Source organism: Sarcophilus harrisii, chromosome 2 (assembly GCF_902635505.1).
Source record: "Sarcophilus harrisii chromosome 2, mSarHar1.11, whole genome shotgun sequence".
Lineage (NCBI taxonomy): Eukaryota > Metazoa > Chordata > Mammalia > Dasyuromorphia > Dasyuridae > Sarcophilus > Sarcophilus harrisii.
This window is the reverse complement of record NC_045427.1, coordinates 588,173,400-588,197,155: the sequence shown is the minus strand read 5'-3', so window position 1 is coordinate 588,197,155 and position 23,756 is coordinate 588,173,400. Positions and strand designations below refer to the sequence as shown.

The following is a 23,756-nucleotide window of genomic DNA, read 5'->3' as shown; positions in this document are numbered from 1 at the left end:
GTAGCAGGTGCACAAGAGCTTCGTGCCCCTAGTGGAAGGCTATATTAGTGTACAGTATTGCTGTAAGTCTTGTTTAATTTCATTTCTTATTTCTTACCTTTTGATTGCAAGGCCTTTTTAGTCCTTTTCTTTCTCTTTGACTCTCTGGAATGTTTTTCTTTTTACCCATGTTGAACTTTAATCCCTCTCTCTACCCTAAATTGAATGCTCAGGAAATGAGATCTTCCTCCAGTCTTGGTTTAATTATAACCTTTTCATTTTGACTAAAGCATACTCTCTGAAAGTCACATTCCAAATTTGAAGTCTATTTGACCAAATCTCTGGCATTTATAGTTTTGTGACCATGAGTAAATCTCTTCCTTATGTTGAGGGGGGTTGATGAGAGAATAAAGTGATAATTTCTGTAAAAGTCTTTACCAAACCTTCAGGGTTATAAATATTCATTAAAATTATTTCCACATAGTCAAATTTGTCTCCTTGACTTAGCCTCTCTAATTTCTCCCATTTTCTGCATTTGTGTATAAATACCCTGAGCATTGGGACTTGGTGGGATTCCATTTTTGATTTTGTCAATTTTCAGACATTTCTATAGCTGTTTCTTCACTTGTCGACTTTCTGTGCTCTCTAGCTTGATGTATATACATGTAAGCAGTCTTCTTTCTCCATTCTTTTACCCCTTTTTGGTTAGATTTGCAGAATTCTAGACAAATACATTTTTTTTCACTAATGTATCCCTGACCAAAAATGCAGGGAGTCAATAACCATTTCAACTTATCTCTTATGTGTTCCTGGATGGATGACATATACCTAATGGTACTTGTGGCTCTAAATCCCCTATTCTTTGGAGAATAATCCTTCATAGAGGGTGGCTCTTCCTGTGAAGAAAGAAAAGTTCAAGAGACATAATTTCCTGGTTCTAATTATCTGTTCTATAATAGTTCACTTAAAATTTTCCAAATTTTTCTGAATTTATCATCTATTTAGTCACTTCTTATAGCTTAGTATTTCAATACATTCATGCCAAAATTTTAAGCCATTTCATAGGTGCAGTACTCTACTTTGTTTCTAGTTTCTTTTGAGACAAAAAATGCCATTACAAATATTTTTGTCCATATGATTCTTTCTCATCTTTGCTGTCTTGGGGAATATCTACCTTGTAGTGATAACTTGCTTTTTTCATATGGTTGTTGATTTAGATGATCTTTATAAAATTCTATTGATCATTTGTTATCCATATATTCCAATGTAAAGTTTATCCCCTTCACTTCCCCATTCCTTATAACAAAGGATAAAAAGGGATCAGCAAAACTAATCTTAACATATGGGGAAAAAAATTATGACATATGTATGTAGTTTTTACACTCATCGCTTCCCATCCCATAAAGAAGGTGGTACCTCATCACTCCTGTCTTTCTTAGGGACTAAGGTTGAGGAGTAGAATTTCACAAAATTTGATTTTATTTGTTTAGTTGTTCTTTCCATTTACATTTTTGTAGTAATTGTGTATTTTCTTAGTTCTGATTATTTCCTCTGTTCAGAGTCTGCCAGTATTTCTCTTTATTCATCATATTCAGTAATAATATACCAATGAAATCGTGTATCACAACTGTTGGGCAATTTCATGTTAATTACCATTTACTTTCTTTGTGATTCTTTATATAAATTCTCCTGAAATGATGATGTTCTGTCATTTTAATATGATATGAGATAGTGTCAACTTGGGAATATCAAATGATACTCAATATTTGCAATTAATTACAGGTCAGCTATAGAACTTTTTGAAACCTATAGTATGAAGACAATGACGTTTAATCCTCCTGTTTTGTCAGCTAATCCCTCAAAGAAGGTATGTTTTTCTTTGTTTTCTGAAGTGGGTTTTTTCCCCCCTTATCTTGACTTTTGAATTGCTAGACTTTTTGAATAGCTAGAAAAAAGTTGGAAGGAGATGATGACATGAAAGAAAGTCTCTGCAGAGGTAAAGCTGGCCATTTCATTTCAAGAAATGGTCAGTGGTCAGATAAGCTGTAAGGTAAAAGAACCATATTTTCTGTTTTAGATTATAGCCAGAAGATTGAGCTATTATTGGTTGAGAGAGAACTTTACCAGTTTTGTTCAGAAGTTTTGGCTTTTAAGTTTTTACTTGTAGAAACTGAGTTTGTAAACATTGTGTTTTTTTGTAGGGTAAAATTTTCCATGTGGATTCATATTTAAACGAAGATTTAAGCCAACTAATAAGAACTCATTGCAATGAAACTACTATTCAACTTCCTCTGGATTTCACCAGATACTTAAAAACATCTGTACGGTAGAAGGAAGCTGGAAGAAAGTGATTCCATATGTGTACCTATTGGCATCATATATTTCAATGTGAATTTGTGAAGATTATCCTGAGAAATGAAGACCTAGTGTTGACTATTTTACCAGCTAGAGTGAGAATACGTAAGAAAGAAGAAAAGGAAATATTTTCTCAAATATTTTGTGACTCATTTATTGGTAACTCTTGTACAGCATGTTAAATTGGAGTAGAGTTTAGAATTCTTGAATACTTCTATTTAGTGGCCTAGTTGTAGCAACAATCTAGATAATGGTTTCCATGAGAAGAGAAAAATTATTTTCTTTATGTTCTTTTTTTAAAGTTTGTTTTTGAAACCCATGCTTATTTATAACCAAACAAAACTTTAAAAATTTTTAACATTGATATTTTTATGAAAAGATGTCTCATTGAGTCTCAATATATATTCTACCAAAATTTTTTTTTTAAAAGCCTTAATTCTAATAGTTTCTCCGAGTCCTAATAGTAGAATGAAGATTTCAATCAGATTTGCATCTGACTTGAATTTGGAGGTATAACTGATCGATCTCTAGGTGGCAACCAGGATTCAAAAATGATCTTGGCAGGTTTAAATTATGGGCAGAATGGGCAGAAAGAAGAAATTTACTAGCACTAGTTTATTCTGCCAGAGATGGAGAGAATCTGAAGTCATGTACTATTTCCAGCACCTTCAACTTTTAAATTTAGGATTCTGTTAAAAAAATTGACTTGTAAAATAGTTGAATCATAATGTTAATTTTCATGCCACAAATGATCTGAATTTTCAAATGATGAAGCAAACATTTTAAAATATCAGTTGGAAAAATGCTCAGCGTCATTTCTCCCACTCAACAAATTGGCAAAAAATGGTTAAAAGCAGTGACAAACACAAGTAGCAGGATTGTGCCAGGACAGATATATAATCCTTAAAAACTTCAAACTTGTAGAATTTGTTTGGCAGGTAGTCTAGGAATATCAATAAAAGTAATCAAACTCCTTGACCTAATTCTACTGTTGGGAATCTAATAACACAAAACAGCACAGAAATTTTGAATGTTTTCACTTGTAAGTGCAGACAAACCTAGAAGCAAAAAACATGTTATATAATAAGGAAAAAGCTAAATAACTTGTGGTACATTAACATAAAATCCTATAATATACTTAAGACAGACAAGAAATATAAAGAAAACAAAGAAATGTGGAAAGAAGTTGATGTAGACCAGAAGAATGGAGCATGTCTCAAACATAATGAAATACAAGCAGTAAAAAGCAAGGAAAATAAGGGAGGGAAGACAGAAAGTGACAGATTTCAGGAAGAAATCTCAAAGACCTTGGATACTTACACAGGTAAACAGTGGTTGATATGTAGTAGTAAATTCTTAGCCATTTAATGATTTAATATCTCGCAAGCTGGGTTTAGGTTAAAACGAAGGCAGAGCGATAGAATGAAGAGGGGCTGACATGTGTTAGATCAGGAGCTTTTAGGGGAAGACTACAAACTTGGTAGGACTGGTACCAGTTGGCAGTAGAACGTGGCTGGGAAAAAAGCTCAAGCCATCTTGGGCAGTGTTAAGGAGAAATAACTGAGGTGCACAGGGCCATTGTTGTATTCTTTGGGATCCCTTCCAAATGAGCCTCTGTGACACCTTACAGAGACCCAGTTCATTTTTTTATTTGTTTTTGGATAAGTCAAAAAAGCTTGTTCAAAAGAAATTCAAGTGAGACTTTGGACTCCTGAGCAACAAGATGGAAGACTGGATGTTTACTCTGATCTTTGTAACTTCTTAAACTCCTCCTAGACAGAAATTATGCATCAAAAATTAAGCAACTTCAGCTGTTTCCATGGTTTAGGACACCCAGAGTCCAAAAGAAGTTAAAAAGAAATTCCCTCAATTTTAGAAACTTGATGCTTAATAACCCTGAGCTCTCCCCATCCCATTGTAGTCCCTCCCTCTTCCCAGTGACAGAGCCCCCTCCCCCCACTCCTCCTCATTGTACAAGATTTCATATAGCTGGCTTAGCTATGGTCCTCCAGGAGCAAAATCCTGTTAGATGCTCAAATGGGGGTGTACCCCCACCCCACCCCCAGTGCCAGGCAGAGCAGCCTTTGGACTGCCCAGGGAGAGAACAGAACACCACACAAACGGGGCCGTGCACCCCGCCACCCAGCGCAACATGCTGTTGGCCCTATTCAGTTGGAGCAGAGGCTTAGCCTGGGGAACCGTGAACTTGTCCCCAAGCAAAGCACAATTGGTTTGAATGGGTGAGAGAAGGAAAATAAGGGAGGGAAGACAGAAAGTGACAGGTTTCAGGAAGAAGAAATTTCAAAGACCTGGGATAATTACACAGGTCAACAGAAAAGAGCCAAAGATCTAGGGAGCGAGTTAAGTGTCTGAATAATACCAACAGCACAAAGTGTAGGGAAATAAGCACTCAATTTGGGCTAAAGGGTCAGCTTTAGAAAAACAAAAACTAGTTATGTATATATGTTACCCTCAAGAAAACATCCAAACTCCTATCTTCACCTGTAAAATGTGGATAAAGATCTCCCTTTAGGCCTGAGTAGATAGCTGTAAAGATTGGTTGTAAAGACCATCTATGGGGTGGGGAGATTGTCTTTCTTTGGGTGTCACTATTAATTAGCTTTCCATAGCCTGAGCATCCAGCTCTCTGCTATTTACAGTCAGGTGAACTGGTTTATCATGGCCCAGCCTCTAGCAAATGATCTATCTTGTAGAACCTGAGAGAGTTCTAGTTGTTAGGCAGAAGCTGGGTTATCTGCTTTTTTTTTTTACTTTTAAAAATGTTTTAATCTTGGGATGGTGCATGGTGAGTGCTTTGATGATTTGATTACAACACATTTCCTCAAGTCTGGCAGATTCTTTTGACTTTTTTATGACATGAAAGTTTAAAAAAAAGCAAACAATCTGCAAAAGAACCTTTGTTGCTACAGATCCATAGGAAGGAACCAGACCACTTCCATCCTCTCTTTTGAGTTTCAGGTCTCATACTTTTGGAATAATAAATATGTGAGTAATAAAATGTCAGAGGCTCCCTTATTCACTTAACCCATGCTTGAAGAATCCATTTTTGGGTTTGTTTCAGGATATTTGTCATTCGAGTCTTAATATTTTTTATGTGCTGATACCAAGGTTTTTCAGTGAGGGTATTCTGCTCATTTTGTATTAGAAATTAATGGAAAGAGATAGGCTTATTTATAAAACTCAGGCAAAGTTCTAAGTAATATTGAAAATCTGGCTACATCAGATAGAAGAGGCCAGTAGACATCACAAATCATTTATTTTTCAAATATATACATATACAATTGTACTTCAAATTGGCAGAAAGCACTTAAGGTGGAAAATCAGTTTTAAAATTTAATGGAAATTCACTCATTGTATGAAAATTTCCCATCTCTAAAGCTGAGTAGATGCTTTTGGTGTGTGACATGTTTGAGATGTATACTGGGAGCACAGTGTTTGTTGTCTGTCTTTGAATTCTCTAGGAGTTGTCAAAATAAGAGTTACAGCAAAATAATAGGTGATAAATATTAACATGATGGATGTGTAGAGAGGAGGCTGTGCTTTGAAACCATTTTGATCTGTTTGATAAGGATCGAGTACCTGTTATAGGCACAGATCAGTGCCCAGTACAAGGGCAGAGAGACACTTTTAAGATCTGGCCCCTTAAGCTTAAAATATCGTTGGGATGAAAATACATTGATATGAACCAGATAACGATGTAAAGCACTGCTCTAAGTGCAAATGAGAAGTACGAACAAGATCTAGTGATAGACACATTTATCTTCTAGTAGGATGTAAGCCCTTTGAGGCCAGAGACTGCTCTACTTTACCTTATTTAGACAGAGCTACTTAATGTTTATGAAGCTGAATTGATTTCAGAGTGAGTAATTACTGTAACCTTAAGTAGTTGGGAGAACAGAGAAGTAGTGAGAGTGTAGGATTTGGATGGGATCAGGATGGCCATAGTCAACAGCTCATGGAGATTCTGGGCTAGAGTGAAGGACTAATATCATAAATCCTACTGTTTTCCAACATGGAAATTAAATTAAAAGCCAAGCTGGCTTTGCATTTGAATTTCCTAATTTAGCTTTGTTTAAAGTATTTGCCACCAGGTAAGGAAGGGTTCTCTTGAAATAAAGGTATGCCCGAACTATTAGTAATGCCAAAAAAGAAGTATGGAGATTGAACATTACTGACATATTCCTTCCTGATGAATAATTTCAAGGAAAGCGGAATTTCCTTCATCGTATGGTGCTTATCATTTGTGATGTTAATGTTCTGGATCAGTGATGACCAGTGATGGACCAGCTTGATAAATACATTAAACTTTGGATTTCTGTAAGAAATAAGTTGCCTCTTTTTAATGCCTTTTTTGGGGATGGGGGTGGGTGGGATGTCAGGCACAAGGTGTTCACTCATCAAGGGTCATTTCATTGTTGAAGATAAAAAATTGAAAGAGGAAGGGAGTGGTACTAGTAGACTACAAGCTTCAAAAGGCAGATAAAAGAGAAGTCCTTGGCAAATGTCTGTTGACAATTTCCTTTTGATTAAATTAGCACAAGAAGTTTAAGAATTTTATCAGATATTTAGCTTTTTAAAAAAAGTTATGATAAAATCGTTTTGAGAAAACTTTCAAGTAACAATCTACCCTGAGCACCACTGCTGGCTTAAACATGAATAGTAAAAACAGGCGAAGTCAGATGGTACCCTTAGAAGGTACAGATGAGCTACTTGTGGCCTGGGATTTAATGAGAATCCTCCAGAGAGGCTCGGATTTCATAAAAAAGCTCTTGTGCTTCCTGAGCATTTGTCATTGAAAAGCCGAACTACCCTCGGAGGCCTCCGACACATTTTTCTTATGGACTTATTTACACGATCCTTGGAACCAATGCTTTAGAGTTGGCCATCATTGTTTTGCACACAGGAAAATCACCCAAAAGCCATAACTAAGAGTCTCTGATGCACTTGGCTTCGTGTTCAGTTTCTTCTCATTTGCTCACACCTCACATAGGCTTGTGACCCAGATTCCGACTAGGATGAAAAACAGATCCACTCTCAAGTTCTGGCATCATCCACAGGAAGAAAAAAAACATGTTGATTTAGAGTGTGACATTTTTATGTAACTTGAAACATCAGAGGCTTTTTTTTTTGACTGGTACACAGAATAGGTACATCATCATCCAATGGAAAAGGGATATAGTAGTTGATTTTACTTTTCAGATATTTAGCACACCTTTACTTTTATATTTAATCAATTTGAGTATCTAGATAAAAGTTAGATGTGCATTATTTCCTTAGTGACCCTCACACCCCACCCCAAGACAAAAACCCCAAACCACCACTTCACAAAACTTGGGAAACTATAGGACTGTGAGGTAAACACTACACATCAGACAGATAATGAGTCCCCTATAAACATTAATAAGTGGAATTGAACTAACAGCTTTAGTTACTATTTAATGGAATTTGATGAACTCTCTGATGAGGGATAGAGTTTAAGAAATAAGTAGTGTCCCCCCCCCCTTTTTTTTTTGTTATGAACATCTGATGTGACTATTACTAATGAACTAATATAGTTAGTTCTGTCCCCCAGAATCAAGTCATATGTAATAAACGTTATTACTACAGTGTCACCATGTATCTTGGATCCATAAATAATTTAATTTCTAAAAGAGAAGCTTGGGAAAAACTAATTTTCCTTTTTTTTTTTTTTTTGGGGGGGGGGCAGGGGTCTCAGCTGAAGGGGGAAATAGCTGGTCCTGGTGTGACTGCGGACTCCTGTTCTCCCTGCCCTCCCCCTGCATCTGACTCATGGTTTCCACTGCCTACAAATGAGGATAACAGACCTGTCGCTTCCTGACAGGATTATGAGAAGAGCGTTATGTAAGTAGGAACTGCTGTTATCTTCACAGGCACGGAAATGGTTTGGCTGCTTGAGCCCTCACAGTTTATGGAGTCAGGGTGGATGACCTACAAGGGGGCATTCAGCTGTGACTGAGACGTTTAGCTAACATTTGCCCTTCAGATGAATGTGGGGAGGACCCAGGCACTCTCAGTGGACTGTCCCGGTCTCTTGGAAGGATTACTGCAGAGAATTAAACACATGGACATTACACTGAGGTCTGACACTTGGATGAGCAGAGCACTTGGATGAGATTAGATTCTTAAGCATCATTTTAATGACATCACCCCCCTTTCTCCCCCTTTTTTTCCCTGTGGGGACACTTTTAAATTAGAATGGAATTAATAGAAAAAGCAAAATTATACAAATTTCTGTTTGACAGCTTGCACAAAGGTCAAGCTCTACCTTTGATTTTCTCTTCCTGGAGTTAAAAAAAAAAGTCATGTTTTGCTGATGTTCTATGTCAAAATGGTCAAAATTGCCACGGAAAAATGTTTGTTATGTTGTCCCAAGTGGCATCAAAACTCTGCCTTATGTTTTAGCCAATTTCAAATGTTCAGAATATGGTTTTTCTTATTAGGAAACTTTTTAACAATCCCTAAATAATACTCTTCTAATATGAGAGATACAAAAACTCACGAATAATAAATATATCACTACAGTGTCAGTACATACCTTGGGTCAAGAAAATAAATAATTTTACTTTAAACACAGACTTGAAAAACTAGTTTTGCTAAAAATTTAAGTTCCTTTTGTCAGGAGGTCAGTAGATACATTAAATTAGTGTTATACACTATCAGAGATTTTGTGAGAATAAACTAGAAAGAGAGGGAATGGAGCGGTGATACATTCAGCAAAATGTACCCGAACGTATTTGTCGCTCCCTCCAACACAGAGAAGGAACCTTGACCGAGACCGAGAGATCCGCCATGCGGGGAATCCAGGCTCGCTGTGGCGGCCTTGGACCGCTGATTCCAGCCTTCTGCAAAGGCTGTTTGCTACAGGAATCTCCTTCTAAAAGCTGGGTGCACATCTGCAATGTCCAGCAACGTCAGCGAGTCCACGATGTACCGTGATAGCCACTGGCATTCTCTAAATTCACTTCTCTGCACAAGGGAAGTGGAAGGAGCCGAGCCCTTTCTCCACGATGTGTAACCCGGGGCACAGGTGCAGGCGTCCTGCTGACCTGCACATGGTGTCCTCGGGAAGATGGAGGTGGGCCGGGCAGCAAGAACCTCACGCTGTCTCTAGAAGAAGATCTCCACTCAGAAACTGTCCACGCACTTCCAGCTGTCTGCTTCTTGATTTTGTTTTTCCATGTAGGAAGGGCACTGCACCTGCAATTCAACATGACAGAAGATGAAGGACAGAAGACAGGCGGAGACTATTTGAGGTGGGCTTGAAAAACAGCCCAGGGAGGGCTCTCTGTGGGGACTATAAGCCACCTCCTCCCCCTACCTGTCTCTCTCCACTCCTTGGTGACTTCATTAACCCCCAGGGGCTCACTCCTCTCCATGCAGACAACGAGACTAAAATGTTCCCTTCTCTTCCCCTCAGCTCAGCCCTCCTGAGGGCATCCCCTTTCTTCCACTAGCCCCACTCTGAAAAAACCATCTCCCCTTCTTCCCTCTCCTTCTCTCCCATCCTCAACCAGTTAAAGCTTGTTGATTTCCAAAACGTCTCTTCAATTCATGCTTTTCTCTCCATTCACACACCCGTCTTCCTGGTCTGGGCCCTCCTCACCTCAGAGCCTCCTAAACTGAGTTCTTCTGCCTGAAGGCTCTCTTACCCATCTCCACTAAACACTCTGCAGGCCTGTCTGAGAATTCTCTGTGGCTCCCAGTGACCTAAATGCAAACTATGGTGTTTGGCATTTCAAGCCCTTCCTGAACTGATTCCGACCTCCCTTTCTTGGTGCACCTGAGTCCAGTAAAAGGGGCCTCCTTCTTGCTCCTCACACATGGCATCTCTCATGTCTATGCCTCTGCCCAGGCTGTTCTCCTGCCCAAGAAGCCCTGGCTTCCCTCTAAGTTCAAACAATGCCTCTTATTGACTCTGGAGCTTTACCCCAAATCACTCTGGGTTTATTTGTTTATACTTCATTTCTACTTGAATGGCAGTTAGGTGTCCCAGCAGAGAGTATCCTGGGACTGGAGTTGAAAAGATCTGAGTGGAAATCCATCTTAACCCTAGCTATATAATCCTGATTAAGGCACTTAAATCTATCTGCCTGTTTGTTTCTTCAACTACACGGGGCAAGGCAATAATAGCACCTTCCTCCTAAGGCTCAAATAAGGTATTTGTAAAGTGCATAGCACAGAGCCTGGCACATACCAGTTATGGACCGAATCGACAGAACAGACGTGTTGGGCAAAGGAAAAAGGCACAGAGATGGCAAAGCAGAGCTCGTGCCTGAGGCAGCTGGGGATCGATACATCTTGGTTTGGGGGGGAGACAGGGATCAAGGTTGGAAAGCGAGCAGAGGGTCCTGCACGTTGGGCAGTGGGCATGTGTTCCCTGGCGTGGAAGGCTGTGGGGTCATTGAGGGGCTTTAGGCAGAGAAATAACAGCCCTGGTCTTGCTCTCCCTCCACAAGAAGGGCTAATGAGTCTGTGCACAGAGTAAGGAGGGTGTCTTAAAGTGCCGGCAACTAGGGGACTCATTGCTTAAGAGTTGGATTTGGCCAAAAGCTTTAAGAAAACACTGAGTTTGTGGGACATTGATGCATTGTTGGTGGAGTTGTGAACGGGTCCAACCATTTTGGAGAGTAGTTTGGAACTATGCTCAAAAAGTTATCAAACTGTGCATACCCTTTGATCCAGCAGTGTTACTACTGGGATTATATCCCAAAGAGATTATAAAGAAGGAAAGGGACCTGTATGTGCACAATGTTTGTGGCAGCCCTTTTGTAGTGGCTAGAAAACTGGAAACTGAATGGATGTCCATCAGTTGGAGAATGGCTGAATAAATTGTGGTATATGAAAATTATGGAATATTACCGCTCTGTAAGAAATGACCAACAGGATGATTTCAGAAAGGCCTGGAGACTTACAATAACTGATGCTGAGTGAAATGAGCAGGACCAGGGATCATTATATACTTCAACAAAATACTAGATGATGACCAGTTCTGATGGATCAGGCCATCCTCAGCAAACAGATCAACCAAATCATTTCTAATGGAGAGAATGAACTGAACTAGCTATGCCCAGAAAATAACTCTGGGAGATAACTAAAACCATTACATTAAATTCTAATCCTATATTTATGCACACATGCATTTTTGATTTCCTTCACAAGCTAATTGTACAATAATTCAGAGTCTGATTCTTTTGTACAGCAAAATAATGTTTTGTCATGTATATTATTGTGTATCTAATTTATATTTTAATATATTTAACATCTACTGGTCATCCTGCCATCTAGGGAGGGTGGGGGGGTAAGAGGTAAAAATTGGAAAAGAGGTTTGGCAATTGTTAATGCTTAAAGTTACCCATGTATAAATCCTGTAAATAAAAGGCTATTAAATTAAAAAAAAAAAAAAAAAGAAAACACTGAGTTTGTTAGAATGAGTGGTCACTGTCAGAAGGCCACCCGGGGCCCTGGGACTGATGGTTGTCTGCTCGGTACTTTGGCCTTGAGTGTGGCTCACTCTTTGCAAACGTGTGTTATTTCATTTACATGGTTGTAGCCAAATGTCAGCAAGAGCCTCCTTTGCCTTTTGGTCCCGACTCCATCCTTTCCACGTGCCTTCAGCTGGCCGGCCTCCAAAGCAACAGAAACCCTATTTGAGCTCTCTCATGGGCCCCTGCCCGCTGCATGGGCAGCTGCACCCGGAATCTCCAGTGTGCGAGGTGCCGGGACCCACCAAGAAGTCCATCCAGGAGGCTGCCCAGAGCACTGGGTCCAGAGGCGGCAAGACCTGAGCTCAAATTCCATTTCAGACTCTGACCAGCCTTCTGACTATGAGCAATTCAGTTGGCTTGAGTTCACCCTCTGTGAAGGAAGGGTTTGGACCAAGGGATCTTTGAGGTCCCTCCAAGCCCTAAATCTCTGCTCCTGTGACCTACAGAGATAAGGAAAGCCAAGACAACCTGAAAAAGGACTGAGCGCCATCAGGAAATAAGGGAAGACCTGAGGGAAGAGAAGGATCTGCAATAGCAGAAGGGGTTTCTGCACGGGGAATTCCCATAAGACTACGACGACCTGGCATTTCCATCCTATTTTAAGGTTTGCTAAGCACTTTCATATTATCCTATTAGAGCTTCATACTATCCCAGTTTTACAGATAAGGAAAATGACTGGCAGCAATTAAGTGTCTTGCTTGGGGCTCCATAGCTAGAAGTGAACAGACATGTGATTCATGGAGGAAGTCAAATGGAGTTCTGGTGACGAAATTAAAAAAAAAATTTAGCCTGACAACGATTCTTAAAAGGATTCATGGATTATAAAGTCACATTTTCTTGTGATGAAAAACTGAATTTTTACAGCAGAAGTGTAGTTTTTAAAATTATTTAGCTCTGTGAATAGAAATTCATGCATGTAATTTGCCTGAAATGTTTATTCAGCAAATAGTAAAAAATTATCTTAGTTATTTAAATATAGATTTTTTGGATATAATGTAAAAACATTCCCCAAACCAATTTAATCAACTTTATTCACACCAAAATGCAGAATTATACTCCATTGGATGGATATAGCTCTTACATAAATAAGTAAGTATAAGGTAACTAAAAAGGCATCCTTCACGAATTTAGTTATTGATCAATTCTGATCAATCCAATGAACACTGACTGCAGTATTGAACAGACTCAGATATTTGTGAAAACAGAGCGGCATGTCCTATCGGCTTAGCCTACTATTGGATCGGCCTTCCTAATGCTGGTGTCCTAATTTATTTCAGCACATTAAAAAAAATACTACAACTTCACAAGGCCAGGGGATCCCAAATATTGCACAGGATTCAGTCTCAAAGTCAGACAATGTTAGGTGGTTAAGTGCTCTAGACACAATATCTTGTGTGCATTATGTAATCAGGCTAAAACTTTCCTCCTAAGAATCTCGGGAGAACTGTTTGCTTGTGAGTAGCATGTTGGATATCCAGATTCTGGAGAGCAAACAGTGAGTTATAAGAGGGCCTTGTTTTGGTCTGAGGACAATGAATCTGGGATCATACCTGCATGGATCACACCGAAGGTGATCATGGGTGATGGTCTGTCGTCTCAGAAGAGAAGCTGCCCACAGATTTTTCTTCCTTCATCTGGACACTTTCTGCTATTGAAAGCTGAGAAGGTGAGGTGAATCCTCGATACTGCTTGCTAGACTTGGCAAATTTCTTAAGTTCATTAGCAAAGGAAATGCCTTTCTTTTTATCATCTCGAGCTGCCTGGAAAAAAATATAACATCCAACCTCAGAAAGTAAAATAAAAATGCTCTAAAATTAATTTTAAGACAATGATTTTGTGTTGTTGGGGAAATATTTTGACATCTTTTGGTTAAATGTGGTTTGAATCAGTGCGAATATGAAGAATGGTATTTTATTCACATCCTGCTAACGGATATCCGATTAGCTCGGCAGCTTGGACATCACCAGGGACCCCTGAGGATGTGCTTTTTTAAACTAAAGAATTCCTTTCCAAGTTGGATGTATTTCAGTTCCTCTCTAGTACTATGTCAGGCCATTGGTTGCTGGACAGAGATCCTATTTAAAGTATCAACAGTTAAATGACCCTTTGTAGGTAGTCTAAGAATGGTGTGACTCTTAGAATTCACAGCTCCCCTTTGTGCCATTGGCAATGAAGAAGTAGAAGGCAGGTGCACCAAACAATGGCCATTTTGTGTTTTTATGTCATGGGATGCTTTCCTATTCCAGAGCCCCGTTTCATGGAGGTGATCCTGGATTTTTTTAAGTTCTGGCAAGTCTACTACACTGACAAAGTTTTGAATATGGTCTTGGAGGCAGATTGTGGGTTTTTTTCCCTGAGGACCAGCCTCACTAAGTCAGCACAGACTCACTGGCAGTAATTTAGTCACTAGATGATAAACTGTTTGAGGTATGGCAAGTGATGAAACACAGAAAAATACAAATGGTTTTCAGTCCTGTGTGGTTTCCTTTTGTTTCTTTAGTGATGGTGCAAGAAGGACGGAAAAAAGGACAGAGAGTACTAAGGATCACCATTTTCGAGACCACTTATATACATTAATTTAAGATTCTGATACTATAAATGTGAGCTTCTTGCCAAGTGACTAATGAACAGATATAATATCAGAACTGAATTTTATTCATCTTGCTTTTTTTGCTCGTGTGATCGGCAGGAAGTTGTAGCTAAATGGAAGGATAGCCACAGGTTTTCCTTGGAGGGGTAAATAATTGAGTATCATGCATTCAAAGGCAATAAGAAGCCTCATTTCATCTGGCATCTGGATGTCTTGAATTACAGTCCTCATGATAAACATTTGCAAAAAGATAAGTTAACTGATATTTCAACTTTGTTGAAGTTGAGGAAGCACGGAAACTTTATCAAGAACTTGCTAAAAACCCTCCAAATTGAATCAAATATATACCTTATCATTCAGTGACTACAATGTAAAGATATGCACAGTGGCAGACAACATGTAGAAAGACACGATCTAGGAGCTAGAACTGAGCCAAAGGGTTATTTATTATACAGAATCCTCACATCTTAGATTGTAATTGTACGGGAAATAGATAGCAACCAATACCTGAGCTGAAGCTAAGGGAGCCCAGTTTATATCACTTGAAACTGTGACAAGGGCTGCAATGGGGGAGGTGAAGAGTTAATCCTCAGGAGTTTATTTAGCACCTACTGTGTGCCATGTAGTATGCTACATTTTAGGGATAAGAGAAGAAATTGGACAGTCCCTGCTCTTCTATGAGGTGGATTAAGAGGGTAACTGTCCAGAGTCAAGGTTTTAGGGGAAGATGGTATCTTGGAAATCTGTGCCAAATATGATAGTTCTGCTTGAACTGCTATGGCTCAAGGAGGAGAAGAAAGAAGTGGGCCCTGATTTCTGAGCTGAGAAGGGAGACATAGCCGGGCTGACTCTCGGTTTCTTCATCTAAGCATAATATTGTTAACTTTTTTTTTTAAGTAAATTTACATTGATGTGTCCTGATTCTTAGATAACTGTCATTTCTCCCCATATTCTTTCTTCCTACTTCTCCCAGAGAACCATTCCATATAAATAATATATTTTAAAGAAGAAAATAAAAAAGGACCAAAAAAAAATTAGCAAAATTGATCAATGCAATGAAAAAGCTTGAAAATATCTGCAATGAGCCACACCTGTGGATCTGCCGCCATTGCAAAAGAGAAGTGTAGGGGGAGTTTTCTATCTCTTCTTTGGAGCCACATACGCGCTTTATAATTCTGCAACATTCACATGTTATTTTGTGGTTGTTCTTTCTATTTAGATTGTTGTGGTCATTGTGTGTGTTGTTCTTACTTCTGCTTTCTTCGCTCTGTATCAGATGCTGTGAATCTTTCTGTGCTTCTCTGTATTCACCATATTGTTCATTTTTCATAATGCAGCCACATCCTGTTGCACTCATGTATCATAACTTGTTCAGCAATTCACCAGTTGATGTAAGCAAAATTTGCTTTGCTTCCACACAAAGGGCTGGTATAAATATTTTGGTATGTAGAGCCCTTTCATCTTATCAAAGCCTCCTTGGTGCCTTCCACATCGTTCTCCAAAATGGTTCTACTGGTTCAAAGCTCCACCAACAAAGCACTGATATGTCTATTTTCCTACAATCTCTCCAACATTGGCTATCCCTTTCTTTCATCATCTTTATTGGCAGGGTGTGAGGGGAAATAGAAATTTCTCTAATTGTTAGAGATTCAGAAGATTTTTTCACATTGCTATGAAATGTTTTGAGAACTGTTGGTTCACTTCTTTTGACTACTTATTTTGGGGAATAGTTCTTGGTCCTTTATATATCTGTTAATTTTGGATATCTTTATCTGAAAAATTTAATAAAACAATTTCTCCCCCAACCGACAGCTTCCCCATTCTAAGATTCATTAATATTGTTTATACAGAAGTTTTTCAAGTTTTATGTAAGAAAAGTTATTTATCTTTTGTAATTTTCTCTACCTCATGCTTGCTTAGGAAAATATCTGGTATTCATAGCTATGACATTAATTGCTTCTCTTCTAAAATTTTTGTAGTGTGATATGAAGGTCATATGTATATTTTAAATTTGTTGTGGAAGATGGTATAATATGAACTCTAATCAAAATTTTTGTTGGACTGTTTTCCAGTTTTCCCAGCAATTTGTTTTCTCAAATAGGGAATTCTTTTCTAAGTAAGTTATATTTTCTGGTTTATCTAACTTTGGGTTCTATTGTTTCTATTCACCTTGTCTAGCTGGTTCCACAGTTCTACTTCTCTCTCTCTCTCTCTTTTAACAAATACCAAATGGTTTTGAGAACTGCTGCTTTATAATATAATTTGTGCTATTCCCCCCTTTTCCTTAACTCTTTTCATTATTTCCTTTGATATACTAGAGCTTCTAAAGATTTTGTTTCTCCCATTGAATTAGATAATTTTATTTATACCAATTATCTTAGAAGGTCATTGTGAAGAAAGTGTTTGGTATATCATAAAAACAAAAACAAAAACTGTATAAATGTGAATCATTTTAGATCCAGAAGGGACCTTAGATATTCTTTTTAATTTTAACCCTTCATTATATAGATGGGGAATTTGATGCACTGAAGTAAAGTGACATTTCTAAAATCATAAAGCCTGTGATTAGTGCAGTGAGAGCTGCAATTCAGGTTATCCATCAGATTATCCATCTATCAGGAAATTGTTTGGTTTCTTCGTTTCTTTTCTTCCTGCAGTGCTTTTCCCTCTGCACCAAACTATTTTTCAATTCAAGTGCTTCATTGGAGCAAGGTTGAAAAGAAGGATCTTTTCTGGGCCAGAATGCCAAAGACAACATAGGGAAAGGGGGTAGACAACACAGCCGATTCAAGGAGCAGTTAGGATCAATTTTTAAACATGGGTGCTTTCTGCCTTCTAGCGGCTGAATTGAAAACTACAAGCAGGTGCGATTTCTACAAGCACTAATGTTGAAACCTGCCTTTGGAGGGACTGACCAAAAGTGAACCCGTTCCTCTGAAAAACTTACAGTCAATTAGCCTTTGTTTAAAGGCTTCCAAAGAAGGGGAACCTGCTACCGCCTGGGGCAGTTTGTTTTACTTCTGGATAACTCAAATTGTTAGAATTTCCTGCTTTAAAAAAAGATTAAATTTGCCCCTCTGCAACTTTCCTGATAGCTACTAGCTTCTGCCTTCTGGGGCTGAGTAGAACAGCTCTAATCTCTCTTCTGCCAGAGAAAAAGGCCTGTGTTGAGGACATGAATGTTTTTGGGGTTTTTGCTTCCTAATAGTATGGGTTAAGCAACAGCATAGGGCTATATTTTTGCTTTGTTTAATTTTAATTTAATTTCATTTTTATTCTGAATTAAATAAATATCAAATAAAAGGAGCACTTCCACATGACTTAGAGAACTAAGAATTCATATGAAACAGTCAATTTCCAAATTATAGAGCTTGCTTTTTTAAGTATGCAATTTATATTTTATATTTGTTATAACTGTATTACCTAACATGATGTTATATGATTTATTACCATATATTTATATAATTTAAAGCATATAAGTATATAATTCAGTATCTAATTTTAAAGGTTGCTTTGTTTAGCTATGATTCTTTCTAGTCTTCACTTTTTGGGTAGGTCTAAGGTAGAACCCCATTGTGTGATTTTTATTCTTGTTATTAATATTTTGACTGTTAATTATTGTTTTCCCAATATTGAACCTACCCTGCATTCCTGGTATAACTCCAACCTGGTCATGATGTATAATCTTTTTTGATATGCTGTTGTAGCCTTTTTTTTTTTTTTTTTTTACTAAAAATGTTTTTGTGTGATGACATTAAGAATGTTAATTTATAATCTTGTTTCTCCTGATTGTGGGATAAAGACTATATTTGTGACAGTGGGAATCCTTTCCCCACTACCAGTTTTGCAAACAGTTTATATACTATTGCTGTGGAAGGGCATACTGGCTGGGTAGCCCAAGAGATCTGATGATATGGAATCTTTCATCCTTTGATGAAGAAGCTGAATTATCCAATGAGGAAAAGAATTTTTGTTCCTTAAAAATATTGTAGAAGTCCAGAAATCACCTTGGAAGCTTGTTCAAAGTACTGAGCAAAAAAAAATACAGAAAGCATTGAGGGGGAAAAAAATATGGCCTAAGAAGAAAGAAAACTGAGTGAGTGGAAAGAGATTTGTAATGATGCACACTCTCTACTGGAAAAGTTCTTGATTTCTAATCCGTCAGAAGTAGAAAGCAAAGTTTCCTCTCTGAGACTGCTACTGCTAATTGAGACTAGCTGATTGCTCCTGGTTATGACGAGAAAGCCCAAGCATTTCAAGAAGCATTTTAAATGAGCACAAGTAACATGTCACCAACCTCTCCAGAGAAGCTCTGTTCCCTTGGAAGATCAGTTTTTGCCAAAGCCGTTGTTGAACTGGAGACAGTAAATTAATAAGGGATACTAATAATGCAGTTTCCAAGTGACAACTTGATGTTGTGAACAGACATTATATACTCAAGGCCATAATGCTGAGGCAAGAAGAATTCACCAACCTCCAAAACATATCTGTCTCATTCTGAAATTACCCAGACCACACCATTTGTCACCCCTGCTGCCCTATGAAGTTTTATTTATAATTTATGACAGCCTTATGGCTCCTGCTATTCAGATGTCTACACTTCCTATGTGATTTTTATGCTTACCATTAGGGGAATAGAGTCAGTTAACATTTGGAGAGTTGCAAATTTCCATCTGAGGAGGACAAGTTGAGGCTATGACATTTTTATATGTTATATGTGTTTGGCAAAGATTTTTAGTACACTGATTTTATAAGGTCAGTGTTAAAATAACATTCGTGTTTAAGCAAGGAAAACTGTCCACATGTTAACCTGTCACAGGTTAGGGAGTGGGAAGGTAAGGGATAATTGGTTTTAGTGACAGATGTGTTATGTGGGTACTTGTGGGTTATAGCACTATAGCTGAGGTAGGAACAAATAATCCAGAGATACTACATATAATATCATATGGATCTGTAGAATACACAGTTTCACCACGTATACTTTTAGGATCACAGTTGCAAAAGTGTTAAAGATAAAGTTTTAATTTAATCAATTTACTCAGAAAAAAAGCAGAAACAGCTCAGATTCCATTATTTGCAGTTACATGCTCTTTGCTTTCATTATTTTTGCTACACATTTTGTGTTTTTAAGTGGTTGAGGCAATGTGCAAGCCACTGTAAAAATGAAGTTTGATGTTCATAAAATTACTGGATATCATATATATCAATGAAATAAAAAAAAACCATGTACTTAACATTTTTAGATTTTTTACTTTTGCAATATTTGGTATACTTGCCTAAAATGAATATTCTATAACAACAAATAACAGTGATTATAGTGAACATATTTATGTTGTGTCTACACAGTGCCATGCACTGTGATAAGTGCTTTATAATTATCTCAGTTGATCCTCACAACAATCCTGGGAGACAGGCTGTATTATTATCCCCATTTTGCAGATGAGGAAACTAAGGTAGATAGAATTTAAGTGACTTGCTCAGGGTCATACAGCTGATAAGTGAATGGGTCAAGGTTTGAATACAGGTCTCCCAACTCTAGCCCCAGACCTTTAATCCACTGTGCTACCTAAGTTTAACAAGGAGATAACTTGAGAAGATGCCTACTTTTGTTTAATACTTTACACATTTTCATGAATGTTTCAAGCATAATTGTTAAAAGAAAGTGTATGAAAGTGAATTAAAAAAAAACACAAGTTTCTTAAGATTAGGGACAACTGTGTTGTATGTATGCATGTGCGTGTGTGTGTGCATATTGAGTATGTGCATGTGCAAGGGTGTGCCTGTGTACACCCTGAGTGTGTGTGTGCAAGGGTATGTGCATGTAAGAGTGTACGCATTGAGTATGTGGGTGTGCATGTGTGAGTGTGCACATTGAGTGTGTATGTGCAAAGGTGTGCATGTGTGTGTGTGTGTGTGTGTGATTCAGCACAGGGCCTGGTACATCTTGTGCTTAATAAATGGTTTTCCATCTCTTCTTTCTAGATGGAACAGCAGCAGGGAGTGGCAAGGTTCCTAAATTGAATCTATTCAATCTATTAATGGAAAACTCGGGGCATGTCTTATAAACCACCTCAAGGAGATGCCCAAGGCCGATACGTTAGGCATCCATTAACCTGAATTCAGTGACAAGTCTTACTTCTCTGGCCATGTGACACCTGGAAGTCATGGAGGGAGGTGAGACCTCTTAAAGCTGGGGAAGGAGGGCAGGAGGAGCCCGGCAGCTTGTGGTGGAGGCTGGAGTGGAGGGCTCCGGAACAGGCCCAAGAGGGGACAGGGTCCCCTCACCTGCCCCTGAGGGCTCAGCCCTGAGAAGAGCCACCAGTCCTCGCTGGGGCTGCCTGGGCAGGGCCTGTGCCGGCAGGGGCCAGACTACGGTTTATATAAGGGCAAAACGAAACAGCCTAATATTTCTTAGAAAACCCTTTACTGTCACTCTCCTATAGAACCTTTCTTCCCAGCCTCCATTACAATGTCACTTATGAACACTGAACATTTTAGGAAGATCACGAACTACTTTTCAAAAGCTTACCTGAACCTGCTCTTTTAGCTTAAGGATAAATTTCCCGGCTCCCTTCCACCTGCTTTGAGCCTGGAACACACACTCCTGGTCCCCGAGAACTCTCTGAGAAGACTTGGGTGTTGAAGACTTCTTGCTAGCAGGTTCCTTTAGTACCTCCTCTAGGAGCACGTAGTCACTCGGGTTGGGATTGCTCAAAATGCTGTAAGAATATTTTGCTTTGCATAGAGTCTGTGAAGATTCAATAAAGAGTTCAGTGAGCATCGATTGGGCACTTGCTACTGGATTGTCTCCAATTTATTCTGTCTATACCTTGTTTGTGCACAGTTGCCAGCTTGTTGTTTTCACCATCAGATAGTGAGCTCTTTTTTTTTTTTTTTGGTATTTTTTTTTTTTTGTATTCCCAGGGCTTATCATATATGGTTCTTGCATATGGCAGATACTTAATAAATTCTTGTTGATCACACTGTATACTTATTATATATAAGATGCTATATCTTATCTCCTGGGGATATAAAAATGAAAAGGAAGGACACTTTTATTAAGTACCTTCTGTGTGCCTAACGCTTTACAATGATTATGTAACTTTCTCAACAGTTCTGGGAGGTGCTATTATCTCAGTTGAGGAAACTGAATGACTTGCTGGGGGTCACACAGGCAGTAAACAGACCCATCTGGCCCTGGCTCTAGGTAGGTACCACCTAGATGTCTCTAGGGAGAATACACAAACAAGGTGTTAGACATATTTCTAACTAATATCTCATAAGAATATATCCCAGATCCTCAAAAGCCCAGAGATCAGCCAGTCTAAAGACCCTTACTCATTTTACAAGGCAAGAATAAGAGGTTTTTTTTTAGCTTTTTATTTTCAAAATATATGCATAATATTCACCATTCTCTCTTATAAAACCTTGTGTTCCAAACCTTTTTTCCCTCCCTTAGACATGCAAGTAATCCAATATCTGTTAAACATGTGCAATTCTTCTATACACATTTCCACATTTATCTTGCTGCATAAGAAAAATCAGCTCAAAAAGAAAAAAAATAAGAAAAAACAAAAAGCAAGCAAATAACAAAAAAGGTGAAGAAAATACTATGTTGTGATCTACACTCAGTCCCCATGATCCCCTATCTAAGTATAGATGGCTCTTTCCATCACAAGTCTATTGGAATGGGCCTGAATCACCTCTTTATTGAAAAAAGTCAAGTGCATCAGAACTGATCATCACATAATCTCATTGTTGTTGTGTACAATATTCTCTTGGTTCTACTCACTCCACTCAGCATCAGTTCGTGTAAGTCTCTCCAGGCCTTTCTGAAATTATCCTGCTGGTCATTTCTTACAGAACAATAATATTCCATAACATTCATATGCCACAATTTACTCAACCATTCTCCAATTGATGGGCATCCACTCAGTTTCCAGTTTCTGGCCACTACAAAGAGGGCTGCCACAAACATTCATGCACATACTGGTCCCTTTCCCTTCTTTAGTATCTCTTTGGGATATAAGCCCAGGAGTAACACTGCTGGATCAAAGGGTAAGCACAGTTTGATAACTTTTTGAGCATTATTCCAAACTGCTCTCCAGAATGGCTAGATCCGTTCAGTTTCACCAACAATGTGTCAGTGTCCCAGTTTTCCCACATTCTCTCCCACATTCGTCATTATCTTTTCCTGTCATTTTAGCCAATCTGAGAGGTATGTAGTGCTACCTCAGAGTTGTCTTAATTTGCATTTCTCTAATCAATATTGATTCAGAGCATTTTTCCATATGTCTAAAGATGGTTTTAATTTCTTCATCTGAAAATTGAAAATTCATATCCTTTGACCATTTATCAACTGGAGAATGGCTTGTATTCTTGTAAATTTGAGTCACTTCTCTATATATTTTAGAAATGAGGCCTTTATCAGAACCCTTGGATATAAATGATTTTTTTCAGTTTTCTTCTTCTCTTCTAATCTTGTCTGCATTGGGTTTTGTTTGCATACTAATATAATCAAAATTATCCATTTTGCATTTCAGAATTACTCAAGTTCTTCTTTGGCCACAAATTCCTTCCTTCTCCACAGTTTTGAGAAGTAGACTATCTCTTGTTCTTCTAATTTGTTTAGTATCACTCTTTATGTCTAAATCATGAACCCATTTTGACCTTATCTTGGTATAGGGTTAAGTGTTGGTCAAGGCCTAGTTTCTGCCGTCCTATTTTCTAATTTTCCCAGCAATTTTGTCAAATAGTGAATTCTTATCCCAGAAGCTGGGATGAAACACTAGATTACTATAGTCACTGACTATTGTGTCTTATGAACCTAGCCTTTTCCACTGGTTGACCATTCTGTTTCTTAGCCAGTACTAAATGGTTTTGATGATTGCTGCTTCATAATACAGGTTTACGTCTGGTACAGTTAGAGGGAAGAAGTGGATGATATGGCCAAAGTCTTGCAGCCATCAAAGTCAGGATTCTCATCTCCACCTCTGTCCCTAGATTGAAGTTGCCTCTACTTCACTTCAGACTCAAAATACTAAGAGTGAGACAGGACCTCATAGGCCATCAGATGTAGGAATGTCCTCCACAATATCCCTAACAGAAGCTCATTAAGCCTATGCCTGAACATTTCCAATGATGGGGACCTCATTCCTTTGTGATTTATCCCATATCCCAGTTTCTGTTAGATTCACTCCATCTCTTACAAGAAACCCATTGTTCTAGGATGTCATTTATCAAACTAACCCTTAATGTATCTATTTCAACCTCATCTCAGACAGTGGTAAAGAAACATTTAGGAG

The 23,756-nt window shown here is 38.3% G+C and overlaps 2 protein-coding genes across 3 annotated transcripts in view; one reads left to right on the top strand and one right to left on the bottom strand.

Moving 5' to 3' along the window:
• NOC3L (NOC3 like DNA replication regulator) overlaps positions 1-6,680 on the top strand; it is a 32,755-nt gene extending 26,075 nt beyond the window's left edge. For both annotated transcript variants that reach the window (XM_023495073.2, XM_012540441.3), the window contains exons 20-21: positions 1,762-1,846; positions 2,181-6,680. In XM_023495073.2, coding sequence (XP_023350841.1) covers positions 1,762-1,846; positions 2,181-2,309 — 214 coding nt within the window. In that variant the 3' untranslated portion in view covers positions 2,310-6,680. The remainder of the gene's footprint in view (positions 1-1,761; positions 1,847-2,180) is intronic.
• Positions 6,681-7,828: 1,148 nt separating this feature from the next.
• LOC100917022 (1-phosphatidylinositol 4,5-bisphosphate phosphodiesterase epsilon-1) overlaps positions 7,829-23,756 on the bottom strand; it is a 204,035-nt gene continuing 188,107 nt past the window's right edge. Inside the window, 3 exon segments of the mRNA XM_023495065.2 lie at positions 7,829-9,573; positions 13,412-13,621; positions 20,981-21,199. Coding sequence (XP_023350833.1) covers positions 13,436-13,621; positions 20,981-21,199 — 405 coding nt within the window. The 3' untranslated portion in view covers positions 7,829-9,573; positions 13,412-13,435.